This window comes from Mustela lutreola, chromosome 8 (assembly GCF_030435805.1).
Source record: "Mustela lutreola isolate mMusLut2 chromosome 8, mMusLut2.pri, whole genome shotgun sequence".
Classification (NCBI taxonomy): Eukaryota; Metazoa; Chordata; class Mammalia; order Carnivora; family Mustelidae; genus Mustela; species Mustela lutreola.
Window position 1 is genome coordinate 64071140 of NC_081297.1, and position 21065 is coordinate 64092204.

Genomic DNA, 21065 nt, shown 5'->3' on the forward strand with positions numbered 1-21065 from the left:
GGTGGCTCAGTTAAGCATCTGCCTTCGGCTCAGGTCATGATCTCAGGGTCCTGGGATTGAGCTCTGCATCAGACTCCCTGCTCAGCAGGAAGTCTGTTTGTCCCTCTCCCTCTCCCCCTCAAATAAAATCTTAAAAAAAAAAATCGTGTAAAAAGTTGGTGCCTGGGGGCACCTGGGTGGCTCAGTGGGTTAAAGCCTCTGCCTTCGGCTCAGGTCATGATCCCAGGGTCCTGGGATCGAGCTCCACATTGGGCTCTCTGCTCAGTGGGGAGCCTGCTTCCTCCTCTCTCTCTCCCTCTCTGCCTGCTTGTGATCTTTGTCAAATAAATAAATAAAATCTTAAAAAAAAAAAAAGTTGGTGCCTGGCATAAAGAATGCACATAATACATAGACAGTTATATTGTTAGCTGTTAGTCATGGAATAAAAGGATCTTTCCAAGGAAAAGGTTGACATCAGTGTCAGACACATTTTAAAGACTGAGAAGGACACAGTCTGAATTAAGGCTGTTGGACGTGAGAGGTTTTTATTTTTAGAATGGTAAATTCTGAATGGCAATTTCCCTTGGTTCTATGTAATTCTTTTTTTTTTTTTTTTTTTTTTTTTTTTTTTTTTTTTTTTTAAGATTTTATTTATTTATTTGACAGAGAGAAATCACAAGTAGATGGAGAGGCAGGCAGAGAGAGAGAGGGAAGCAGGCTCTCCGCTGAGCAGAGAGCCCGATGCGGGACTCGATCCCAGGACTCTGAGATCATGACCTGAGCCGAAGGCAGCGGCTTAACCCACTGAGCCACCCAGGCGCCCTCTATGTAATTCTTTACAGGTTTCCAAATACTTTCTTTTAGGAACAAAATAATACCTTTCTTGGTCAGCCAATTGCTCTGTTTTTTTTGTTTGTTTGTTTTTTGTTTGTCGACTAGAAATTGAGAACATTGGTCACTCTGCGTTCATTTCCTGTGCCCTCAATGAACATGACCTCTGTTCTTGATTCCAGTGGTTCCATGGGTCAGGGAATTCTGATTATTCTTTAAAGTAGCTTGAATACTTTTGGTTTTAGGTACTGAAGTCATTAAAATGATGCTTACTAAACAGTTTTGTTTTGTGTGGTTTTTTTTTTTGCTTTTGTTGACATTGGGCAGCTGTGATTCATTCCACTCTCAAGTGCCTTAACAGATTAACAAGAATTTCAGTTGTGTTAAGTTCTGTGTTTTCTAAAGCAACACTGAAGGGAAAGTCTTCTCTTAAGGTTCAAGAGTCCAAAAGGAACTATTATGCAATGTGCACTTCACTTGCTATTCAAGTCTGAAGTATATAGGAATTCAGAAGAAACAATTACAATATTAGAAGACTTAGGACCATAATGTTTTATAATATAAATAAAAGCAATTTCAATGGTGTTTTGTTTTGTTAAGTTGAAGTCAATTATCCTGCTCATGGATCCCGGGGCTTAACTAGATAAGGAAGAAGCTAATGGAAAAAGTAGTTCTCCTTCCCAATTCTCCCCACCAGCTATGCCGCCTGGCCCTGCCAGTTCCTCAAACAGATTGTGTTTCCTCCTTTTATTTGTCTACGGCACAAGCTATTCTCTTATGCCCCAGTATTAATATCCTCTGGAATTCAGGTTGGATGTTACTTCCTCAAGAAAGCCTGTGGTCCTCCTCCCTGGCTGGGTCAGATTCTAACTCTCTCGAATGTGAAGGCTTGAATGTGAATGTGCTTCACTTCGTTAATTCCTCACAATAACCCTGTAGGAGGATAGTACCCTCATTGACAGGTGAGGAAGGTGACACAAGAGCTATAACTTGCCCGAGGTCACATAACCACAAAGGACACAGCCAGGACTTGACTTTGGTCACTTTGGTGCCAAAGCCAGTGTCGTTGGTTTTTCATTTCCCTTGTTGTATAGCCTCTTGAGAAGCCAGCATTCTCAATGTGGTGCTTTGTGACCTACCACAGGACAGAAGGCAGAGGGTCTGACCTAAATGCGATGTGCTTCTAGGGGCCGCCTGTGGTGTGCCTGCTCCGAGCATGCATTCCTGCTGTCCCCAGTCACTGGCCCTGTTTTCATTTCGAGGATATACAGCTCTCCTTGTCTCAGCTCATGTGGTCTGGGTGTGCTCAGCCCCAGGAATGAGGCGCTGTGACTTGCACTTGAGCCATGCGGCATAATCCATCGGGTCTAAACATTAGAATGGGTTCACACATGGCTTGTGCTCCGTATTGTCAACTCGAGACAACTGAGACCCAATCCATAACTTTGGTTGGAGTTTTTGCAAGAATAGACTTGATCTTTCCTACTGGTTGCGGACTCTGAAAGCATGAAGATTGGCACCTACTTCTACTAGGGCAGACAGGAGGGCAGCTGTGACATCAGGGAGTTTCAGCTGAGCCTTGCTCAAGATGTGCCTGAGGCTTTCTGTCCCTGTCTTTTCACTAACTTGAGTATTTAAAGCCCTTTTTCTACTTAAGCCTTTTTTGGTTGAGAGCTGTGCCACTTGCCATCAGAGAAATCCTAACCAGCACGTTGGACATGTTTTACGTTTTTCTGTTTCCATTTTGCAGGGGCTTAGGTCACTTCCATGGGGTGTTGGAATGGCCTGTGTCGTCTTGGCCTGGGGAGGAAAGCAGTGCATAGGTAACACGGCCCCAATCATGTCGAAACAGGTTTTATAGTTCTGGGAACTGGGGCTTCTAACACCTACTCAGTAACTTGTGGCATATAAGAAGCTCCTTTTTTTAAATTTCTCCATGTCTTAGTTTTGTACAGAATGTGAGGATAATATTTTCCATGCCACTTAGACAAGAAGGAATTGGTAAGAATGTGTCTAGTACTTTGGTATTATCTTCCTACATGCTGGTAACATATCAGCATGTCAATGCATGGTTTTTACAATTTCTCAGTCGCTAGAGTAACCTAACCAATAGTGAGGTGGCTGATTAAGGAGGGTCCTCCTTTGGGGAGACTGTAGAGGGAGGAGATTGCTGTTGTAGAGCTCAGGAGGCCTTAGACGAAGGTCCCAACCTCACCTTAACAGTAACTGCCTTCACATTCGAGAGAGCTAGAATAGTTAAGTGTCCTTTCTTTCTTCTCTATGGATTTTATAAGTGAGGGTCTTTGGGCTTGAACCTTCCAAAACTCACTCTGATCCTTCCCAAATTGCTTTCTCTAAAATCCACTAGCTACCTGGTAGTAGAAAGAAAAATCTATATGTTCAAATAGCTTAATTTTCCCCTCCCAGAGACATTAAAAAAGTGAAGCCAAGCCAGCAAAGACACAAACCATTTATTTCCATCTCTAAAATCAATGTGAATTTATTGATTGATTTCATATTTAAAATAGTCCCTTTGTAGTCATTATACTTTATAGAAAATGTACTAACTTTATTAAAATACACACAGTTGCTGAAAATGCTATTCTTTTTTTTTTTTTTTAAAGATTTTATCTATTTATTTAATAGAGAAAGACACAGTGAGAGAGGGAACACAAGCAGGCAGAGAGGCAGGCAGAGAGAGAGAGGAGGAAGCAGGCTTCCTGCTAAGCAGAGAGCCCAATGTGGGGCTCGAACCCAGGACCCTGGGATCATGACCTGAGCCAAAGGCAGAGGCTTTAACCCACTGAGCCACCCAGGCGCCCCTCAACACTTGTTTTCAAAGCACTTATGATTTTCAGAGGTTTCCACGATGGCAAGGAACAAAGAAATCATCTCGGGACAGGAGTGGAAATTTGGTCAGAATAATCCCCCAAATATGTGTCTATTTCTCTACAGACTCCCAGGCTGCCTAGGTTTTAGGGGGTCTTACAAAGCGTACCTAATTAAACAAGGTTTTCCTAACTACAGTTGGCCTACAATTTAAGACAGGAGACAGCAAACTATATGCTACATAATAAGGAAAATGTACTCAAGAATCTTAAGTGCCTCGGCTATTTTTCTGGATACACTAATATGTCAAGTACAATCTTTAAGTACTGAAGATTGCATTATATGGTAATAAAAAAAAATGAAGACTGGAATGTAGGAAAATAAACGTCAGTGGACTGCGGGAGTAAAAACAACACTGGGCAGAGCTAGGTGTGGCTTCCTAGTCCATTAATTCTGAACACCAGCCCTGTTGATAATAAGAACAACAAACATTCAGATTTCTCTTTCAGAAAGACCTGGGCTGTTGAGATTTGGATTTTCAACAAATCAGTATTCCCTGGTTCAGTCTGTGAAGTTTCAAGATCTTGTCACTTCTCCCTTTTCAAATCCTCTTTTGAGTGATTTCACTGCCTCTTAGCACCAAGCTCTCAAAGAGAGGGGTGAAATGAAAATCTGCCAGGTAGCCATATAAACCAGAAGGATTTTGAAGTTATCCCATAAACTAAAGTTTGGGGATAATAGTAAACTTCAATTATGAAAGCCCAGCGTTTCCTTTTAAGGGAGAACCCTGTTTTGCTTTGGCTTGGTTTTGATTCCCTGGGAGACAACAGAAAATGGCTGAAGAAGTTATAACATAAATTCTTAAGGATGAAATGCAACTTTACCTTAAAAACAAGAAAAAAAAAAAGTTTTCTTTCTTCCGATTAGTAGTTGAAGTGTCAGAGCGTAGCCTGAAGCTATGAGCTGTTCAGCCCTCTACTCCCCACTTAGGCTACTTGATGGCATAGCCACAGATGTGGGGGCGCACCAGCTCCCAGGACAGCGGCGCCCAGAAGTGCTGCAGCTTGAGCTCGGAGAAGCCCGCCTGCTCCAGCGCCTTCCAGCTCTCTCTAGTCAGGTGGCACCCGTCAAACAGCAGGTACCAGGAAGGATGCAGGATCTGTTGCCAAAAGTAAATCCAGGTTGAGCTCTCAGCAGCTACATGCTCCAGGAAATAGAAAGCCCCGCCCTGAGAAAGAAAAAAAACAAAAAAGCCCCACAGATTTTAGTTTTGGAAGAACAGGTTTATAAGATGATGGAATCTTCAATTTCAGTGACCCTAAAGGCTAACTCTATGAGAAGGCATGGATAAATGAGCACTTACTAAGACACCGTTTTGGCCAATAGTCTCACCTTCGGTCTAGTTTTATGCAGAGCTGCCAATCTAATGGAATTAACATGTATTTTCTGTTCATAGAAGTGATGCATAATGACAACTAAACCTGGTAGCAGTTCCTATATGCAAGGTATGTGGGAACTGCTGCAGGTTTAGCTATCATGATGCAAGAATGCCTATCACACATCAACTTGCTTGATCTTATGATAAACTTATTTGGTAAGTATTATCAGTCCTATTTTTCAGATGAGGAAAGTGAGCCACAAAGAAAATGAGCAACTTGCCCAAAGTCACACAGCTTGTAAATGTCAGATCAGGTTTGGTTTGACCCTGGACATTCCAGCTGATAGAGGCTAGTAATACTGACTTGACCATGGGGCACCTGGGTGGCTCAGTGGGTTAAGCCTCTGCCTTTGGCTCAGGTCATGGTCTCAGGGTCCTGGGATTGAGCCCAGGGTTGACTGGGCTCTCTGCTCAGCAAGGAGCCTGCTCCCATCTCTCTCTGCTTGCCTCTCTGCTTACTTGTGATCTCTCTCTCTCTGTCAAATAAATAAATAAATAAATAGATAAAATCTTTAAAAATACTACTTGACCATATGCTGACCTTAGGAAATGAAGAAGTTTAAATAGAAAAACAAGCACTGTTCTATCATCTCAATATAGCTACTGTTAAAACTTTGTGTGCACACCGTATGAATATGTATCTTTTCCCTAAAACTAGGACTAGAATGTACCTTCTGTTTTGTAACCTGCTTTATTTGTGTTTTCAAATATTATTCTAAAATGTGATTTAAAAGCTCTTTACACAGTATTTCATAGCACTGCAGGTACCATCTCTTACTTATTCTCATTGAAGTTACTTCCAACTTTTCATTATTGTAAATACTATTACAGTGACTATCCTTATCCATACATCTCTGTGCCCATCTCTAATTATTTCCAAATAAATAACTTGCAAAAAAGGGGAACTGCTGAGTCAAAAATCTGTTACTTCTTAAAGATTTTACTTATTTACTTATTTTAAGATTTTTATTTATTTGAGAGAGGGACCACAAGAAGGGGGAAGGTCAGAGGGAGAAGCAGACTCCCCACTGAGCAAGGAGCCCAACTGTGATGGGCAAGACTGGATTCCAGGACCCCAGGATCATGACCCCAGATGCTTAACTGACTAGGCCACCTAGGCACCCAAGTCTGTGCCTTCTTAAAGCTATTGGTGCAGGTTGTCAAACTGCCCTTTGGAAGAGGCATTGCAAGTTTACATTCATACCAGCAATGGGTGTGAGTGCCAGTTTCCAACAAACTCCCATCTATACTTTTTCCTCTGTATCCTGCCAATTTGATGGGTGAAATGGTATTTCATTTTCAATAATATGCATATCTTTAATTTCTTAATATATATAACATTTTTTTGCTAAACCTTATTGGTGATTTGGACTTCTCTTCTGCTTGATCTGTTGATGTCTTTTTTTCAGTTTTCTAATAGGGTGTTGAGTTTTCTTACTCCTTAGGTAATTTAGTATAAGACCATATATGTTCCCCCCAGTTTCTTGCCTTTTTTATTTTTAAGGAATCTCTACACCCAACGTGGGGCTTAAACTCACAACCTCGAGTCCCACCTGGGTGGCTCAGTCTGTTAAGAACCTGCCTTCGGCTCAGGTCAGGATCCCAGGGTTCTGAGATCGAGCTGCATGTTGGGCTTCCTGCTCAACGGGTTGTCTGCTTTTCCCTCTGCCCCTCCTTCACTTGTGCTCACTCTCTTTCCCAAATAAGTAAATAAAATCTTAAAAAAAAAAAAAAAAAGAAAAAAAGAAAGTCACATGCTCTATCAACTGAGCCAGCCAGGCACCCAAGTTGTTTGCCTTTAAAGTACAAAAATTTGTAATGTCTCTTAAAAAAAATTTTTTTTTTTTTACTTCATCTGAACATTTTTCTTGGGTTCTGCTTTGCAAACCTGTGGGAGAGTCTGAATCCACACCCAGCACTACCTGAGACTAAACAAGCATGTCTTACACTTTTGTACCATTGTCACGAGGATGTAAATTCTATGATGAATTAAAATACTGAAGCATCTAAAAGCATTACTGAAGCCATGGTACCACTGTGTCATTAGGGATTTTATTCAGGGATTTTTATTTATTATAAATGTGGGTGCAGTGTAGACACAGTTCTACATTATCAGAAGGACTTTGGAAGTCTTCTCCCCTTCTACCTCTGTGGGGAGCAAATCCCCTCCAAAACCCGTGGTGACAGTCACACTCTGGCTACTCTAGTCTTGCCTATCCCAGACAGACAGCTGAGAGGGGGCAGATAAGACCTGGGTTGAGGGGGACACCTGGGTGGCTCAGTTGGTTAAGCGCCTGCCTTGGGCTCAGGTCATGATCCCAGGGTCCTGGGACTGAGTCCCACATCTGGCTCCTTGCTCAGTGGGGAGCCTACTTCTCCCTCTGCCTGCTGCTCCCCCTGCTTGTGCTCACACTTTCTCTTTCTAACAATAAAATAAATCTTAAAAACCTGTGCTCAGAATGGAAAACCTGGAATTTCCTGAGTGGTTTAAAAAAAAATTTTTTTTCCGTAGACGAGAACAGGTAGACAAGAGCAGGAGGCGGCCCGGGTCTAGGGAGGCTGATGTCACCCTTGGGGTAACACAGGTTAAGCTAGAGATGGCATGTCACCTGTACAGGTGATGGTTGAATACAGTGCTGAATACAAAGGTGCGGGGTCAGAAGAAAGATCTGGGCTAGATGTTCACATTTGGAAACCATCTGTGTATGCATGGTACTGGCAAACTTAGAGATGGGCAGAGGAAGAACAGCCAGTAAAAGTGGTGGAAGTGTTGAAGTCGGAGAGATAAAAAGGCCCTAATGACAAGCGCTATATGGTGCAAAAGGGAGAATATTTGCGTTAAAGAAAGTCAGACCTACTAGCTGTGTAACTTTGGGCAAGTTTCACACCATGAAGACAGTATCTGTTATAAAGGACTGTTGAGAGGGTTAAAGGACAGTGTAATACAGCCCCTGGTCAAATGCAGCAGAGAGCCGGGGCTTCACAGGAGCTAGGGAGGACCATCATGAATGCGATCTCATTGAGAGTGCTAGAAAATATAGGGAATCGTTACTTTGTAGGAGTAATGCTATAGGCAAAACACTTACCAGCCTTACCCATTTACTGCCCAGCCTTAGGACTCAAGAACCCAGCACTTGAATATAAGAATCAGAACATTTCAGGGCACCTGGGTGGCTCAGTTGGTTAAGCGCCGGACTCTTGATTTCCGCTCAGGTCATGATCTCAGGTTCGTGGGATCCCAGCCCCATGCCCAGCTCTGTGCTCAGTGTGGAGTCTGCTTGAGATTCTCTCTCTCCCTCGGCCCCTCCCTCATGTGCTGTCTCTCTGAAATAGATGGATAACTCTTTGACAAGTGTTTTAAAAAAAAGTTTCATGTCTATCATTCCCATTACCATATATGTATATATGTGTGTGTGTGTGTGTGTGTGTTAGCTCTCACACAGTGGGCTTATACACTACGTAATAGTCCATGCTTTGATTGCTTTTTTTAATTTAACATTATCTCTTGGGGATTTTTTCATATTAACATAGATAGCTCTTCTTTTATGCTATGTGACCATTTACTTGAACAGCCTCCTACTGATGGACATTTAGGATAATTCCAGTTTATGCTATTACAAATACTCTACAGAATGTCTTTGCAAATAGGCAAGTGTTTGCATATTTGTGCAGTGTAGCTATAGGATAAATTATTATTGGATACAAGACTGTGTTCACTTTAAGTTTTGAATATTATCAAATTACCCTCCAAAGAGGGCAGTGCCTCCAGTATGGGGTGTACTGCTTCCCAAACAAACCCCAATACCATATTGACCTTAAAAGCCTCTGACATTATAATAGGTAAAAAAGGTATCTTGTGTTGTATTGTGTTGTATTTCTTTGTTTGGAAGGCTGAGCATTTTTGTCATATAATTGGCTTGCTTTTTCTTTTCTTTTCTTTTTTTAAAGAGGGGCTGAGAGAGAGGGAGAGAGAGAATCCCAGGCAGATTCCACACCCAGCTCCAACCCGAGGTGGGGGCTGGATCCCACTTCCCTGAGATTAGGACCCCAGCAGAAAATCAGAGTCCCACCATTAACCCAGTGAGCCACCCAGGCACCCCTGTAATTGGTTATCTGTATTTACATTTCTGTTCCCATTTGCCTATTTTTCTCTTGTGTTTTTCTTCTTTTTAAAAAATCCTATCGATCTCTTGATTTGTAATGTCTTTTAAAATGAAGGAAGTTAATCTTTTTGTCTGTCATCCCTGGCAAATACTTCTATGTTTTGGTACGTTTTTTTAATTCTCTGTAGTTTTTTAAAATTGATGTATTCAGAATCAGTCTTCCCTTTATAGCTTCCTTCTGACTCTAAGGTTTTTAAAAATGCAACAGTGCCTTCTCTAGTGGTTTTACTTTTTATGTTTGAATGTTTGAGCCACCTGAAATTGACAAAACTGCCCTTGGTGATGTGGTTACCACTAACTAGTCCCCCTCACAACCCCCCACTCACCGGCCTCAGCACTCGGCGCACCTCCTGGAGGAGGCGCTCCTGGCTCTCCACGGAGCACAGGACCAGGGTGCAGACCACCACGTCCACAGAGCCATCGGCCACCTGCGGCATGTGCTCCCCTGCGGCCACCACGAAGCGCTCCAACTGCAGGTGTTGGTTCTCCGCAACGCTCTTGATCAAGAACTTCTCAAAGTTGGGGTTAGGGTCAACACAAGTCACCCGGCATCCAGGCGGGTAGAACTTGAAGTTGGCCCCGGTGCCGCAGCCCACCTCCAGCAGGGACAGCTTCCCAGAAGGGCCCACAAAGTCCTGCAGGTTGCTGAAGAGCTCCCGCTTCTTGCTTGCCATCTGCTCGTTGTAGATCACGGTGAACCTCTGCATGAAGTGGGGGAACCATTTTTTGCATATCCAGTTCCACAAGCCCAGAAAGTTCAGCAGGAACATGGGAGATGCCAGGATGCAGACAAGTAGCCTGAGGATAACGATGGTAAGCGCCATCACTCCAAAGAGAAAGACCAGTTAGCCCTGGACCCTTTCTGGCCACACTCCAAGGACAATCAGCCACAGAGGAAAAAAGAACCTGTTGGGAGAGAGAGACGCAGCTGAAGTCACATCATGGGCGAGGGGCCCATTTCACCTAATTTATAGGCGTTTGGCAAAAGATTCAGCTTAGTTTTCACGAAGCCAAGGGAGAAGGTTCCCAGCTTCCCTTAGAAGGAAAGTTGATTATAGTTCCTTAACTCCAAAGCAGTTCTCCTTCTCTGTGAACTACTGCGAGTTTCCTGCGGGAGTTTTCTCTGCGCTTAGGCCCGCCCTCTGGGGTCCTCCAATGACATCTGCAAAGAAAACAATCTGTGGGTGGAGCCTGGTGAAACCGAACCAGAAGGCTGCTGGCAAGTGTCCCGGTCTTGCTTACCCTTTGGCCCCTCTCCTTCTTATTTTAAAACAGGAGGTGATTAGACGCGCTTGCCTGGCCACAGTCAATAAGAATTTACCCCTTTTGCATTCTGGGCTGAGGCTCTCAGACATTCCTAACTCCAACGGGGTTATTTTTAAGTCACTGTTTCAGCTCCCCTCTGGTTCAAAGGGCGAGTTTGAACTTCAGACTGTGTGGGACTGCTGCATTACTCAACTAATTTAGATAAAAATCGTCTCCAGAATATTCATCCTTGGGAACCTAAAAACCGAAAGCACACAGAAAGTAGTTTGAAGCAGTCATCTGTTTTTAATAATAAATTTAAAAAAAAAAAAAAAAGTGAGCCCTGGCTTTAGAGTAAGTCTGGGAAGGCAGAAATTTTAAAAAATAACAGTAACATTTACTTTTTTCTTTTACTTTTTGAAACATTTTATTTCTTTAAAGAGAGAGCGAGCATGAGCAGGGGGAGGGGGAGGGGCAGAGAGGGAGAAGATATCTAGCTGGTTCTCGGGACTGGGGAGCCCTGGGCTGGACTGATAGCATGACCTGAGCTGAAATGAAGAATTGGAGGCTTATCCACTGACACACACCACTGCCACCCACCCACCCACCCCACCACACCACACGCCACCCCTGTGGCTCTGGTAACATTTACTTTTTTAAACTGGGTGATGGATACAGGAGTGTTCTGTTGTTTCACTATTGTTATATCCTATACATATGTTATATCTTTTACATTTTTAGCAGCTTTTTTGAGGTGGAATTGACATGCAATAAACCATATATGTAAAGTGTACAGCCTGATACATTTTGACATATGTACATACCTGTAATGCCATCACTTCACCAAGATAATGAACACATCCATCACCCCCAGAAGTTTCCCCTTGCTCCTTTGTCTTCCCTTCCTCCAGCCTGCCCCATCCCAAGGCAAGCTCTGATCTGTTTCCTGTTACTAGAGATTGATAGGCACTTCCTAGAATTATAAGCAAATGGAATCAGGCATTACTTGCTTTTTTTTTTTTTTTGTCTGACTTCTTCCACTCAGGGTAATTATCTTGAAGGTCAGCAACACTGTTGCACGAATCCACTGATTTTATTAAGTAGTGTTCTGTTGTATGGATCCGTAACTGTTTTTCCATTCACTTGTTGATGGACATTTGGGTTGTTTGTGGCTATCACACATTGAGCTAACGTGAACATCAGCGTACAGGTCTTTGTGTGGACGTAGGCTCTCATTTCTCTTGGATAAATTCTTATGAATAGAATGGATGGGTTACATGGTAGGCAAATATTTAATTTTTGAAGAAACTGCCAAACCGTTTTCCAAAGCAAGTATGCCATTTTATATTCCCACTGCAGGTGTATGAGAGATTTCGCTGTCCCACATCCTCACCAATATTTGGTATGGTAGTCTTTTTAAACTTCAGCCATTTAAAAAGATACATAGTAGTCTCTCATTATACCTTTAATTTGCATTTCTCTGATGATTAATAATGTTGAGCTTCTTTCAATGGGCTTATTTGCCATTTGTGTGTATTAATTGGTAAGGTGTCCAACTGTTTTGCCCATTTTTAAATTGGGTGAAGAGCAAGAATTCTTTGTATATTCTCAGTATAAGTCATTTATCAAATGTGTGATTTTTTTTTCCTAGTCTGTGGCTTGTCTTTTTAATTCTTTTAGCAGTGTCCCTATCTTGTCCCCTCTCTTCTGCTCCCCCTGCCTCTGGCAATGACCAATCTGTTCATCTATGAATTTGTTGTTGTTTTTTCTTTTGTGGGTTTTTTTCTTTTTCTTTTTCTTTTTTTTTTTTTTCTCACACATGTAAGTGAAATCATACGGTATGTGTCTTTCTCTGACTTATTTCACTTAGAATAATGCCATCAAGGGGTGCCGAGGTGGCTCGGTGCATCCGTTGAGTGTCCATCTGACTCTTGGTTTCAGCTCAGGTCATGATATGGAGGTCATGGGATCAAGCCCCAATTCAGGCTCTCCACTCAGCAGGGTGTCTGCTTGGGGTTCTCTCTCTCCCTCTCCACCTGCCCCTCTCCCTCTCTATCTTTCTCGCTAAAATAAATAAATAATCTTAAAAATTGATCAGTCTTTAAAAAAAAAAAAAGAATGCTCTCAAGGTCCATCCATGTTGTCATTTTCTTAGTGTGTCTTTTGATAAAGTCAGTTTGTCCATGATTTTTCCCCCCTAAAAGCCCTTGCATATTCTATAGTTGTAAAGAGTTAATCTTATATTTTCTCTCTACATGTTTTATAGTTTTAGCTTTTATATTTAGGCTAGGCCTATGATTCTATTAAAGTTTTTTTTTTTTCTTTTTTAATATATAGGATATGAGATAAAGGACAAGTTTAATTTTTTCTAGTTTTGTTGAGATATAATTGACAGAAAGCACTTTATAAGTTTAAAGTATATTGCATAAATGTTAATATATTTTCCATATGGAAATGTAGTTACTCCAACATAATTTGTCGAAAGGACTATGCTTTCTTCAATTGAATTATCTTGGCAACTTTGTTGAAAATCAATTGCTCATATACGTGTGGGTCTGTTTTTGGGAATTCTGTTCTGCTTTATTGTCTTTATTCCACCCATATGCCAGGACCACACTGTTTTGATTACTGTGGCTTTACCGAAAATCTTGAAATCAGGTAGTTTAAGTTCTCTTTGTTCTTTCTCAAAATGGCTTTGACTATTCTGAGTAGTTTGCATTTAAAATAAAATTTAGACATTTTAAAATTATATAAATACACATACTGTATATATTTTTAATTACAAATTTAATTTCTTTAGTAAATATAGGAACTTAAGATTTTCTAGTTCTTCTTGTGTTTGTTTTTGTAATGTGTCTTTCAGAAGTTTGCCACCTAACAAGTCTAAGTTGCTGAATATATTGGTATAGAGTTCACAATATTTTCTTCTAATCCTTTTAATGTCTGTAGGATCTATAGAAATGCTTTCTTTTCCATACTGATACTGATAGTATGTGTCTTTTTTTGTCAATTTAACTAGAGGTTTTTGTTTTTTCAAATTTTTATTTAAATTCTAGTTAGTTAACATACAGTGTAATATTGGTTTCGGAAGTAGAGTTTAGTGATTTGTCACTCCCATATATTACCTAGTGCTCATAATAACAAGTGCCCTCCTTAATCCCCATCACCCATTTAGCACATCCCCTGCCCACCTCCCTCCAGCAACCCTCAGTTTGTTCCTTATAGTTAAGAGTCTCATATGATTTGTCTCCCTCTTTTTTTTCTTCCCCTCTGTTCTTCTGTTTCCTAAATTCCATATATGAGTGAAATCATATGGTATTTGTCTTTCTCTGACTGACTTATTTTGGTTAGCATAATACACTCTAGCTCCATCCATGTTGTTGAGAATGGCAAGATTTCATTCTTTTCAGCAGCTAAATAATATTCCATTGTATATATAGACCACTTCTTTATCCATTCATCGGTTGATGGACATTTGGGCTTCTTCTATAATTTGGCTGTTGTTGATGATGCTTCTATAAACATAATGGTGTATGTACCCCTTCAAATCAATATTTTTGGGTAAATACCTACTAGTGCAATTACTGGGTTGCCGATCAGTTCCATTTCTAACTTTTTGAGGAACCTCTATTCCATAGTGGCTGCACCAGTTTTTATTCCCCCCCCCAACAGTGTAAGAGGGTTCCCCTTTCTCTGCATTCTCGCCAACATCTATTGATGTCCAGTGTTGTTAAGTTTAGCCATTCTGACTGGTGTGAGATGGTATCTCATTGTGGTTTTGACTTGTATCTCCCTGATGCCGAGTGATGTGGAGCATTTTTTCATGTGTCTGTTGGCCATCTGGATGTCTTCTTTGGAAAAGTGTCTCTTCATATCTCCTATTTCTTATTTGGATTATTTGTTTTCTTTTGGGTGTTGAGTTCGGTAAGTTCTTTATAGATTTTGAATACCAACCCATTATCAGGTATGGCACTTGCCAATATCTTCTCCCATTCCATAGGATGGCTTTTAGTTTTGTTGACTGTTTCCTTTGCTGTGCAGAAGATTTTGATCTTGATGAAGTCCCAATAGATCATTTTTGCCTTTGTTTCCCTTGCCTCTGGAAACTTACCTAGTAAGAAGTTGCTGTGCCTAAGTCAAAGAAGTTGCTGGCCTGTGTTCTCCTCTAGGACTTTGATGGTTTCCTGTCTCACATTTAGGTCTGTCAACCATTTTGGATTTATTTTTGTGCATGGTGTAAGGAAGTGGTCCAGTTTCATTCTTCCTCATATTGCTTTCCAATTTTCCCAACACTTGTTTGTTGAAGAGACTATCTTTTTTCCATTGGATATTCTTTCCTGCTTTGTCAAAGAGTTTTGCTTTGGTTTTTTGGGTGTTTGTTTGTTTGTTTTGAGTGAGAGGAGGAGAGAGAGAGAGTAAAAGTGCTGGGGTGGGGGTGTGGAGGGAGGGGCAGAGGGAGAGGGAGAACAAGTCTTAAGCAGACTCTATACCGAGTATAGAGCCCGATGTGGGCCTCAGTCTCATGACCCTGAGATCATGACCTGAACCCAAATCCATAGTCAGACACGTAACCTACTGAGCCACCCAAGTGCCTGGTTTCTTTGTTTTTAAATGAAGGACAGTTGACATACATAATACAGTATTATATTACTTTCAGGCATACAGTGTAGTCATTCAGTATTTATATGCATTACAAAATGTTCACCACCATAAGTGTTGTTACCTCCTGTCACCATTCAAAGTTATTACAATAATGGAGACGCCTGGCTAGCTCAGTTGGTAGAGCATGTGATTCTTGATCTTGGGAGTCCTGAGTTTAAGCCCTACATTGGGTGTAGAGATTGTTAAAGAAAAAATAATGTAAACTTGGACTAACTTAAGAATTTTTATTTGTACTGCTTAATTCATTTATCAGTATTTCACATATGACCACCTTCCTTTTATGTTTGTAGATTCTGAATAATAAAAGAGGGGCTACAAATATTACTGAAAAAAAAAAAAAAGAAAGAAAAAGAAACCAAGCCCCTGCCCTCTCAGAGCCCAGCAGTTCAGAATGGTTCCTCATTAAGTAATGAGCAAAAGAAGCAAGGTGCAAGGGGTACCTGGGTGGCTCAATCATTAAGCGTCTGCCTTTGCCTCAGGTCATGATCCCAGGGTCCTGGGATTGAGCCCCATGTCAGGCTTCCTGCTTAGTGGGAAGCCTGCTTCTCCCTCTCCCACTCCCCCTGCTTGTGTTCCCTCTCTTGCTGTATCTTTCTCTGTTAAATAAATAAACAAAATATTTTTTTTTTTTTAAAGCAAGGTACAAGCTTGTGTGAATGGAGAGGTAGAAAGGTCTTTGCTGGTATAGAAGTGTTGATATTTGCTATTTGACTTTCTGATTGTGAAAATGAGGAATGTCCCATCAAGGAAACAAAGTTATTACAACATTATTTACTATATTCCATATGCTTTACTTTATATCCTCATTTATTTGATTGCAGTTAAGTCTGTACCTCTTAATAGCCTTCACCTATTTTGCCCATTCCCCCATGTCCCTCCCTTCTGGCAACTGCCAGTTTGTTCTTCATATTTATGAGTCTCTGTTTTGCTTGTTCATTTGTTTTTGTAAGACTCTACACATAAGTGAAATCATACAGTATTTGTCTGACGTATTTCACTTAGTATACCTTCTAGGTCCATCCATGTTGTTGCAAATGGCAAGATTACACCCTTTTATGGCGGAGCAATATTCCATACTACAACTTTCTTATCCATTCATCTGATGATGGGTGTGATTCTGTATCTTGGCTATTCATAGAGTGCTGCAAGGAACATAGGGGTGCATATATCTTTTTAAAGTAGTGTTTTCATTTTCTTTGGGTAAATACCCAGTAGTGGAATTGCTGGATTATATGGAAAGTGCTGAAGTTTTAATTTTTTGAGGAATCTCCATGGTGTTTTCCATGGTGACACCAATTTACATTCCCACCATTAGTGCATAAGGGTTTGATACTAGCCATTCTGACAGGTATGAGGTTTGGTATATCTCATTGTGGTTTGGATTTGTATTTCCCTGATGCTGAGTGATGTTGAGCATTTTTTCATGTGTCTGTTGTCCATCTGGATGTCTTCCTTGACATATCTATTGTCATTCAGATATAGATATTCAGATATATGTCATTCACATATAGATATAGACATATCTATATGTCTATTCAGGTCATCTGCCTATTTTTTTTGTTTTGTTTTTTAAGATTTTATTTATTTGAGAGTCTTGGGGAGGAGTAGAGAGAGGGAGAGAGAATCTAAGGCAGACTCTGGGCTGAGCACAGAGCCTGACGTGGGGATTGATCCCACGACCGTGAGATCATGATGTGATCCAAAATCAAGAGTTGGATGCTTAATCAACTGAGCCACTCAGGCACCGCTGTCTTAAAAACCCCTGACCCTTTTTAAGTCACATCGTGTTTTCTGGGTGTTGCATGAGTTCTTTGTATATTTTGATATTTACCTCTTACTGAATATATCCTTTACAAATACCTTCTCCAGTTCAGTAGGTTGCTTTTTCATTTTGTTGAAAGTTTCCTTTACTTTGCAGAATCTTTTTAGTTTGATGTAGTCCTAATTGTTTATTTTTGGTTTTGTTGCCCTTACCTGAAGAGGCAGATCAAAAAAAAAAAAAAAAAAAAAGTTGCTAAAATCAACGTCTAGGGATGCCTGGGTGGCTCAGTTGGTTAGGTATCTGCCTTCAGCTCAGTCCCAGGATCCTGGGATTGAGTCCCTCATCAGGCTCCTTGCTTAGTGGGGAGCCTCCTTCTCCCTCTGCCTGCCATTCCCCCTGCTTGTGCTCTCTCTTTCTGGCAAATAAATAAAATATTAAAAAAAAAATAAAACCAGTGTCCACGAAATTACTGCCTGTGTTTTCTTTTAGGATTTTTACGGTTTCAGGTCTTGCATTTATGTCTTTAATTGACTTTTGAGCTTGTTTTTCTCTGTGGTATAAGAAAGTGGTCCAGTATCATTCTTTTGTCTTTTTTTTTTTTTTTTTTTTTTTGCATATATGCTACCTTTGCATGTGTTTTCCTAACACCGTTTACTGAAGAGACTGTCTTTTGGCCCATGGTATGTTCTTGCCTCTTTTTATTTTTTATTTTTATTTATTTTATTTATTTATTTATTTATTTTTAAGATTTTTATTTATTTATTTGACAGAGATTACAAGTCAGCAGAGAGGCAGGCAGAGAGAGAGAGGAGGAAGCAGGCTCCCCGCCGAGCAGAGAGCCCGTCTTGCCTCTTTTTAAATGACCATATAACCACGGGTTTATTTCTGGGATTTCTATTCTATTCTATTGATTTATGTGTTGATTTTGACTACTATAGCTTTGTAGTACAGTTTGAAGTCTGGGAGTGTGATACCTTCATCTTTGTTCTTCTTTCTCAAGATTGATTTGGCTAATAGGGTGTTTTTTTGGTTCCATGCAGATTTTAGGATTATTTGTTCTAGTTCTGTGAAAAATGCTCTTGGTATTTTGACAGGGATTGCACTGGATGTGTAGATTGCTTTGGATAATAGAGACATTTTAACAATATTAATTAGTGCACGCTACTCCACAGCATGGTATATCTTCCCATTTATTTGTATTGTCTTCAATTTCTTTCATCATTGTTTTAAAATTTTCAGAGCACAGGTCTTTCACCTCCTTAGTGAAGTGTATTCCTAGGTATTTTATTGTTTGGGGTGCACTTCTGTGATGGTTTTCATAATTTCCCTTTCCACTACTTCATTTTAAGTGTAGAGCAATGCAGCAAAGTCTACATTTAATTTTATATTTTGCAGCTTTATTAAGTTCAATTAGTTCTAGTAGTTTTTTGGTGGAGACTTCAGGTTTTTCTTATATGATGTCATGTCACCTGCAAATAGTGATAGATCTACTTCTTCCTTACCAATTTGAATGCCTTTTATTTCTTTTTCTTGTCTGGGACAAGTATCCAACTTGTGCCAGTAACATATTGAATAAAAGTGGCAAGAGTAGACATCTTTGTCTTGTTCCCAATATAAGAGAAAAAACTCAGTTTTTCAGTATTGAGTATGATGTTAGCTCTCAGTTTGTCACATCTGGCCTTTATTATGTTGAGGTATGTTCCCTTTAAATCCACTTTGTTGAGTGTTTTTGTTTGTTTGTTTGTTTGTTTTTGTTTTTTGGTGTATTTTAAAAAACATGAATGGATATTGTATTTTGTAAAATACTCTGGCATTTGTTGAGATGATAATATGGTTTTTATCATTTCTTTTGTTAATGTGATATATCATGCTGATTGATTTGCAAACACTGAACATCCTTGCATCTCTGGAATAAATTCTACTTGATTGTGGTAAATGACTCTTTTTAATATATTGTTGAATTCAGTTTGCTGATATTTTGTGAGGGTTTTTGCATCCACAGTCTGTTTTGTCTATTATAAGTATTTCTACCCTGGCCTTTTTTTTTCCTTCTGTCTGCATGGTGTATGTTTTTCCAGCCTTTCAATTTCAGTCTGCATGTGCCTTTTTGTCTGAAATGAGTCTCTTGTGGGTTCCATATAGGTGCGTCTTTTCTTTTTTTAATCCAACAGTCACGCTATGTCATTTTATTGGAGAATTTAGTCCATTTTAGTAATTTAAGTCCATTTGAAGTAATTTAGTTTATTTAAAGTAATTATTGATAAGTACGTATTTTGTTACTGTGTGTCAGATATGCTAAAAATTTTTTAAAAATAAAATAAATAAATAAAAATAAAATAAAATAAAAATAAAAATAAAATTGCAGTCTGTACTCTAATAGTCTCTTTTGGTGGTGGGAACTGAATTCCAGTTGCCTTAAGTGATCCAAGCTGGACAAAAGACAAGAAAGTACTTGTAGTAATTCCTGCCTAATTAGAAATACATACCTAAAGAGTAATTAAGATATTCTTTTTGAAGTGAAAAACAAGAACTTGCTGCCAATGTATTTTAGAAGAGTTCCTTAATATTAACATTCAGGGCTATCAAGTGAATCTGAATGGTACTCAGGTGGTATAAATAGGAAAAGACTAACACATTATGCTGATTGCTATGCAAGCATTACTAAGTAATTCCTTATAAGACTTTGTTAATGGATAACCTGGGTCTCTTTTAAGAAAGAACAGTCAGTATCCCAGCGGTGTTGCTTATAAGCCTGTAAAAACCACAGTCTTCGACCTCCTGAGCATTAAACCAGTAGTGATCCCTAAGAGAAAATTTTTTTTTTTTTTTTTTGGGAGGGAGAGAGAGTACATGAACTTAGCTGTGTGTGTGCACGTGCCCGTGAGCACAAATAGGGAGGGGAGAGACCAAGGGAGAGGGAAAGAAAGACTCTCAAGCAGCCTCCACATTGAGCATGGAGCCCAATGTGGAAGAACTCAGTCTCACGACCCTGAGATTATGACCTGAGCCGAAATCAAGAGTTGGATGCTTAACCCACTGAGCTATCCAGGTACCCCTGCCAAGAGAATTAATAGAGGGAAAACTCAGGTTTACTTTCAGTTAAACCTTGAAATTGGGCTAAAGCAAAACAAAAGGACAACAACAAAAACAAAGTGCTTGATTTTAGCTAGTTGAATATAACCAGTGGACCCACCCAGATGACTCTTACTAGTTAAATATAAAAACAAGGATAAGGGGCACCTGGGTGACTCAGTGGGTTAAGCCTCTGCCTTTGGCTCAGGTCATGATCTTAGGGTCCTGGGATGGAGCCCCGCATTGGGCTCTCTGCTCAGCAGGGAGCCTGCTTCCCCCCTCTCTCTCTGCCTGCCTTTCTGCATACTTGTGATCTCTCTGTCAAATAAATTAATTTTAAAAAAAGGATGAGAAAATAATTTCTCTTTTAGTACATGGGTTCCCAAAGTTCAAAGGAGAAGTGAATTTATTAATAGTAGATACTAATTCAATCAACTTGTTCTTTTGTTTTAATAATTTAATTTATAGGTTAGTCATCATAAAATTTAGCCCAGGTTGGATTCCCTCTTTTACCCAGCAGCATTTTAGCCACCTTCCCTCACAGTTCAAAGAGCCCAAGGAATATAAAATTCAAGCACAGGATTCAAGAAAATAGGTTTAGAAAGTAGGTGAAAGCTCTAAGAAAGTCACATTATAAATTTTTTAAAAAGAAGTGAATTATTCGGGAGGGTATGTGCTTTGGTGAGTGCTGTGAAGTGTGTAAACCTGGCAATTCACAGACCTGTACCCCTGGGGATAAAAATATATTATATGTTTATAAAAAATTAAAAATTAAAAAAAAAAGAAGTAAATTATTGGGGTTGTCTAAATCATCATTCTTTTTTGGCCTAAGGAGGGAAGTATTAATATTTTAAAAATTGTTTCAATTAGAATTTTTTAAATAGGCAAATACTTTCTCCAAGTATACCTTAGAACCAGAACCAAGATGATAATTAAAAAATATATATCAAATAAATGGCTTTAAATAAAATCTAACTTAAAAGGAAATGGTTTTAATTTAACAAAAGAACAGCTTTTATTTTAATTATAAACTCTTTATTATTTGACATTTATATACATAAGGTATCTATTTAATAACTGAAAA

At 39.7% G+C, this 21065-nt stretch overlaps 1 protein-coding gene across 1 annotated transcript; it reads right to left on the minus strand.

The window, feature by feature from the left end:
• Nucleotides 1-3266: 3266 nt before the first annotated feature.
• On the minus strand, nucleotides 3267-10361 carry TMT1A (thiol methyltransferase 1A). Its single transcript, XM_059185354.1, has 2 exons — nucleotides 9567-10361; nucleotides 3267-4867 (listed from the first exon to the last, which is right to left on the minus strand). The coding sequence occupies exons 1-2, from the start codon at nucleotides 10062-10064 to the stop codon at nucleotides 4631-4633; spliced, it is 735 nt and encodes a 244-aa protein (XP_059041337.1). The 5' UTR covers nucleotides 10065-10361; the 3' UTR covers nucleotides 3267-4630.
• Nucleotides 10362-21065: the final 10704 nt, after the last annotated feature.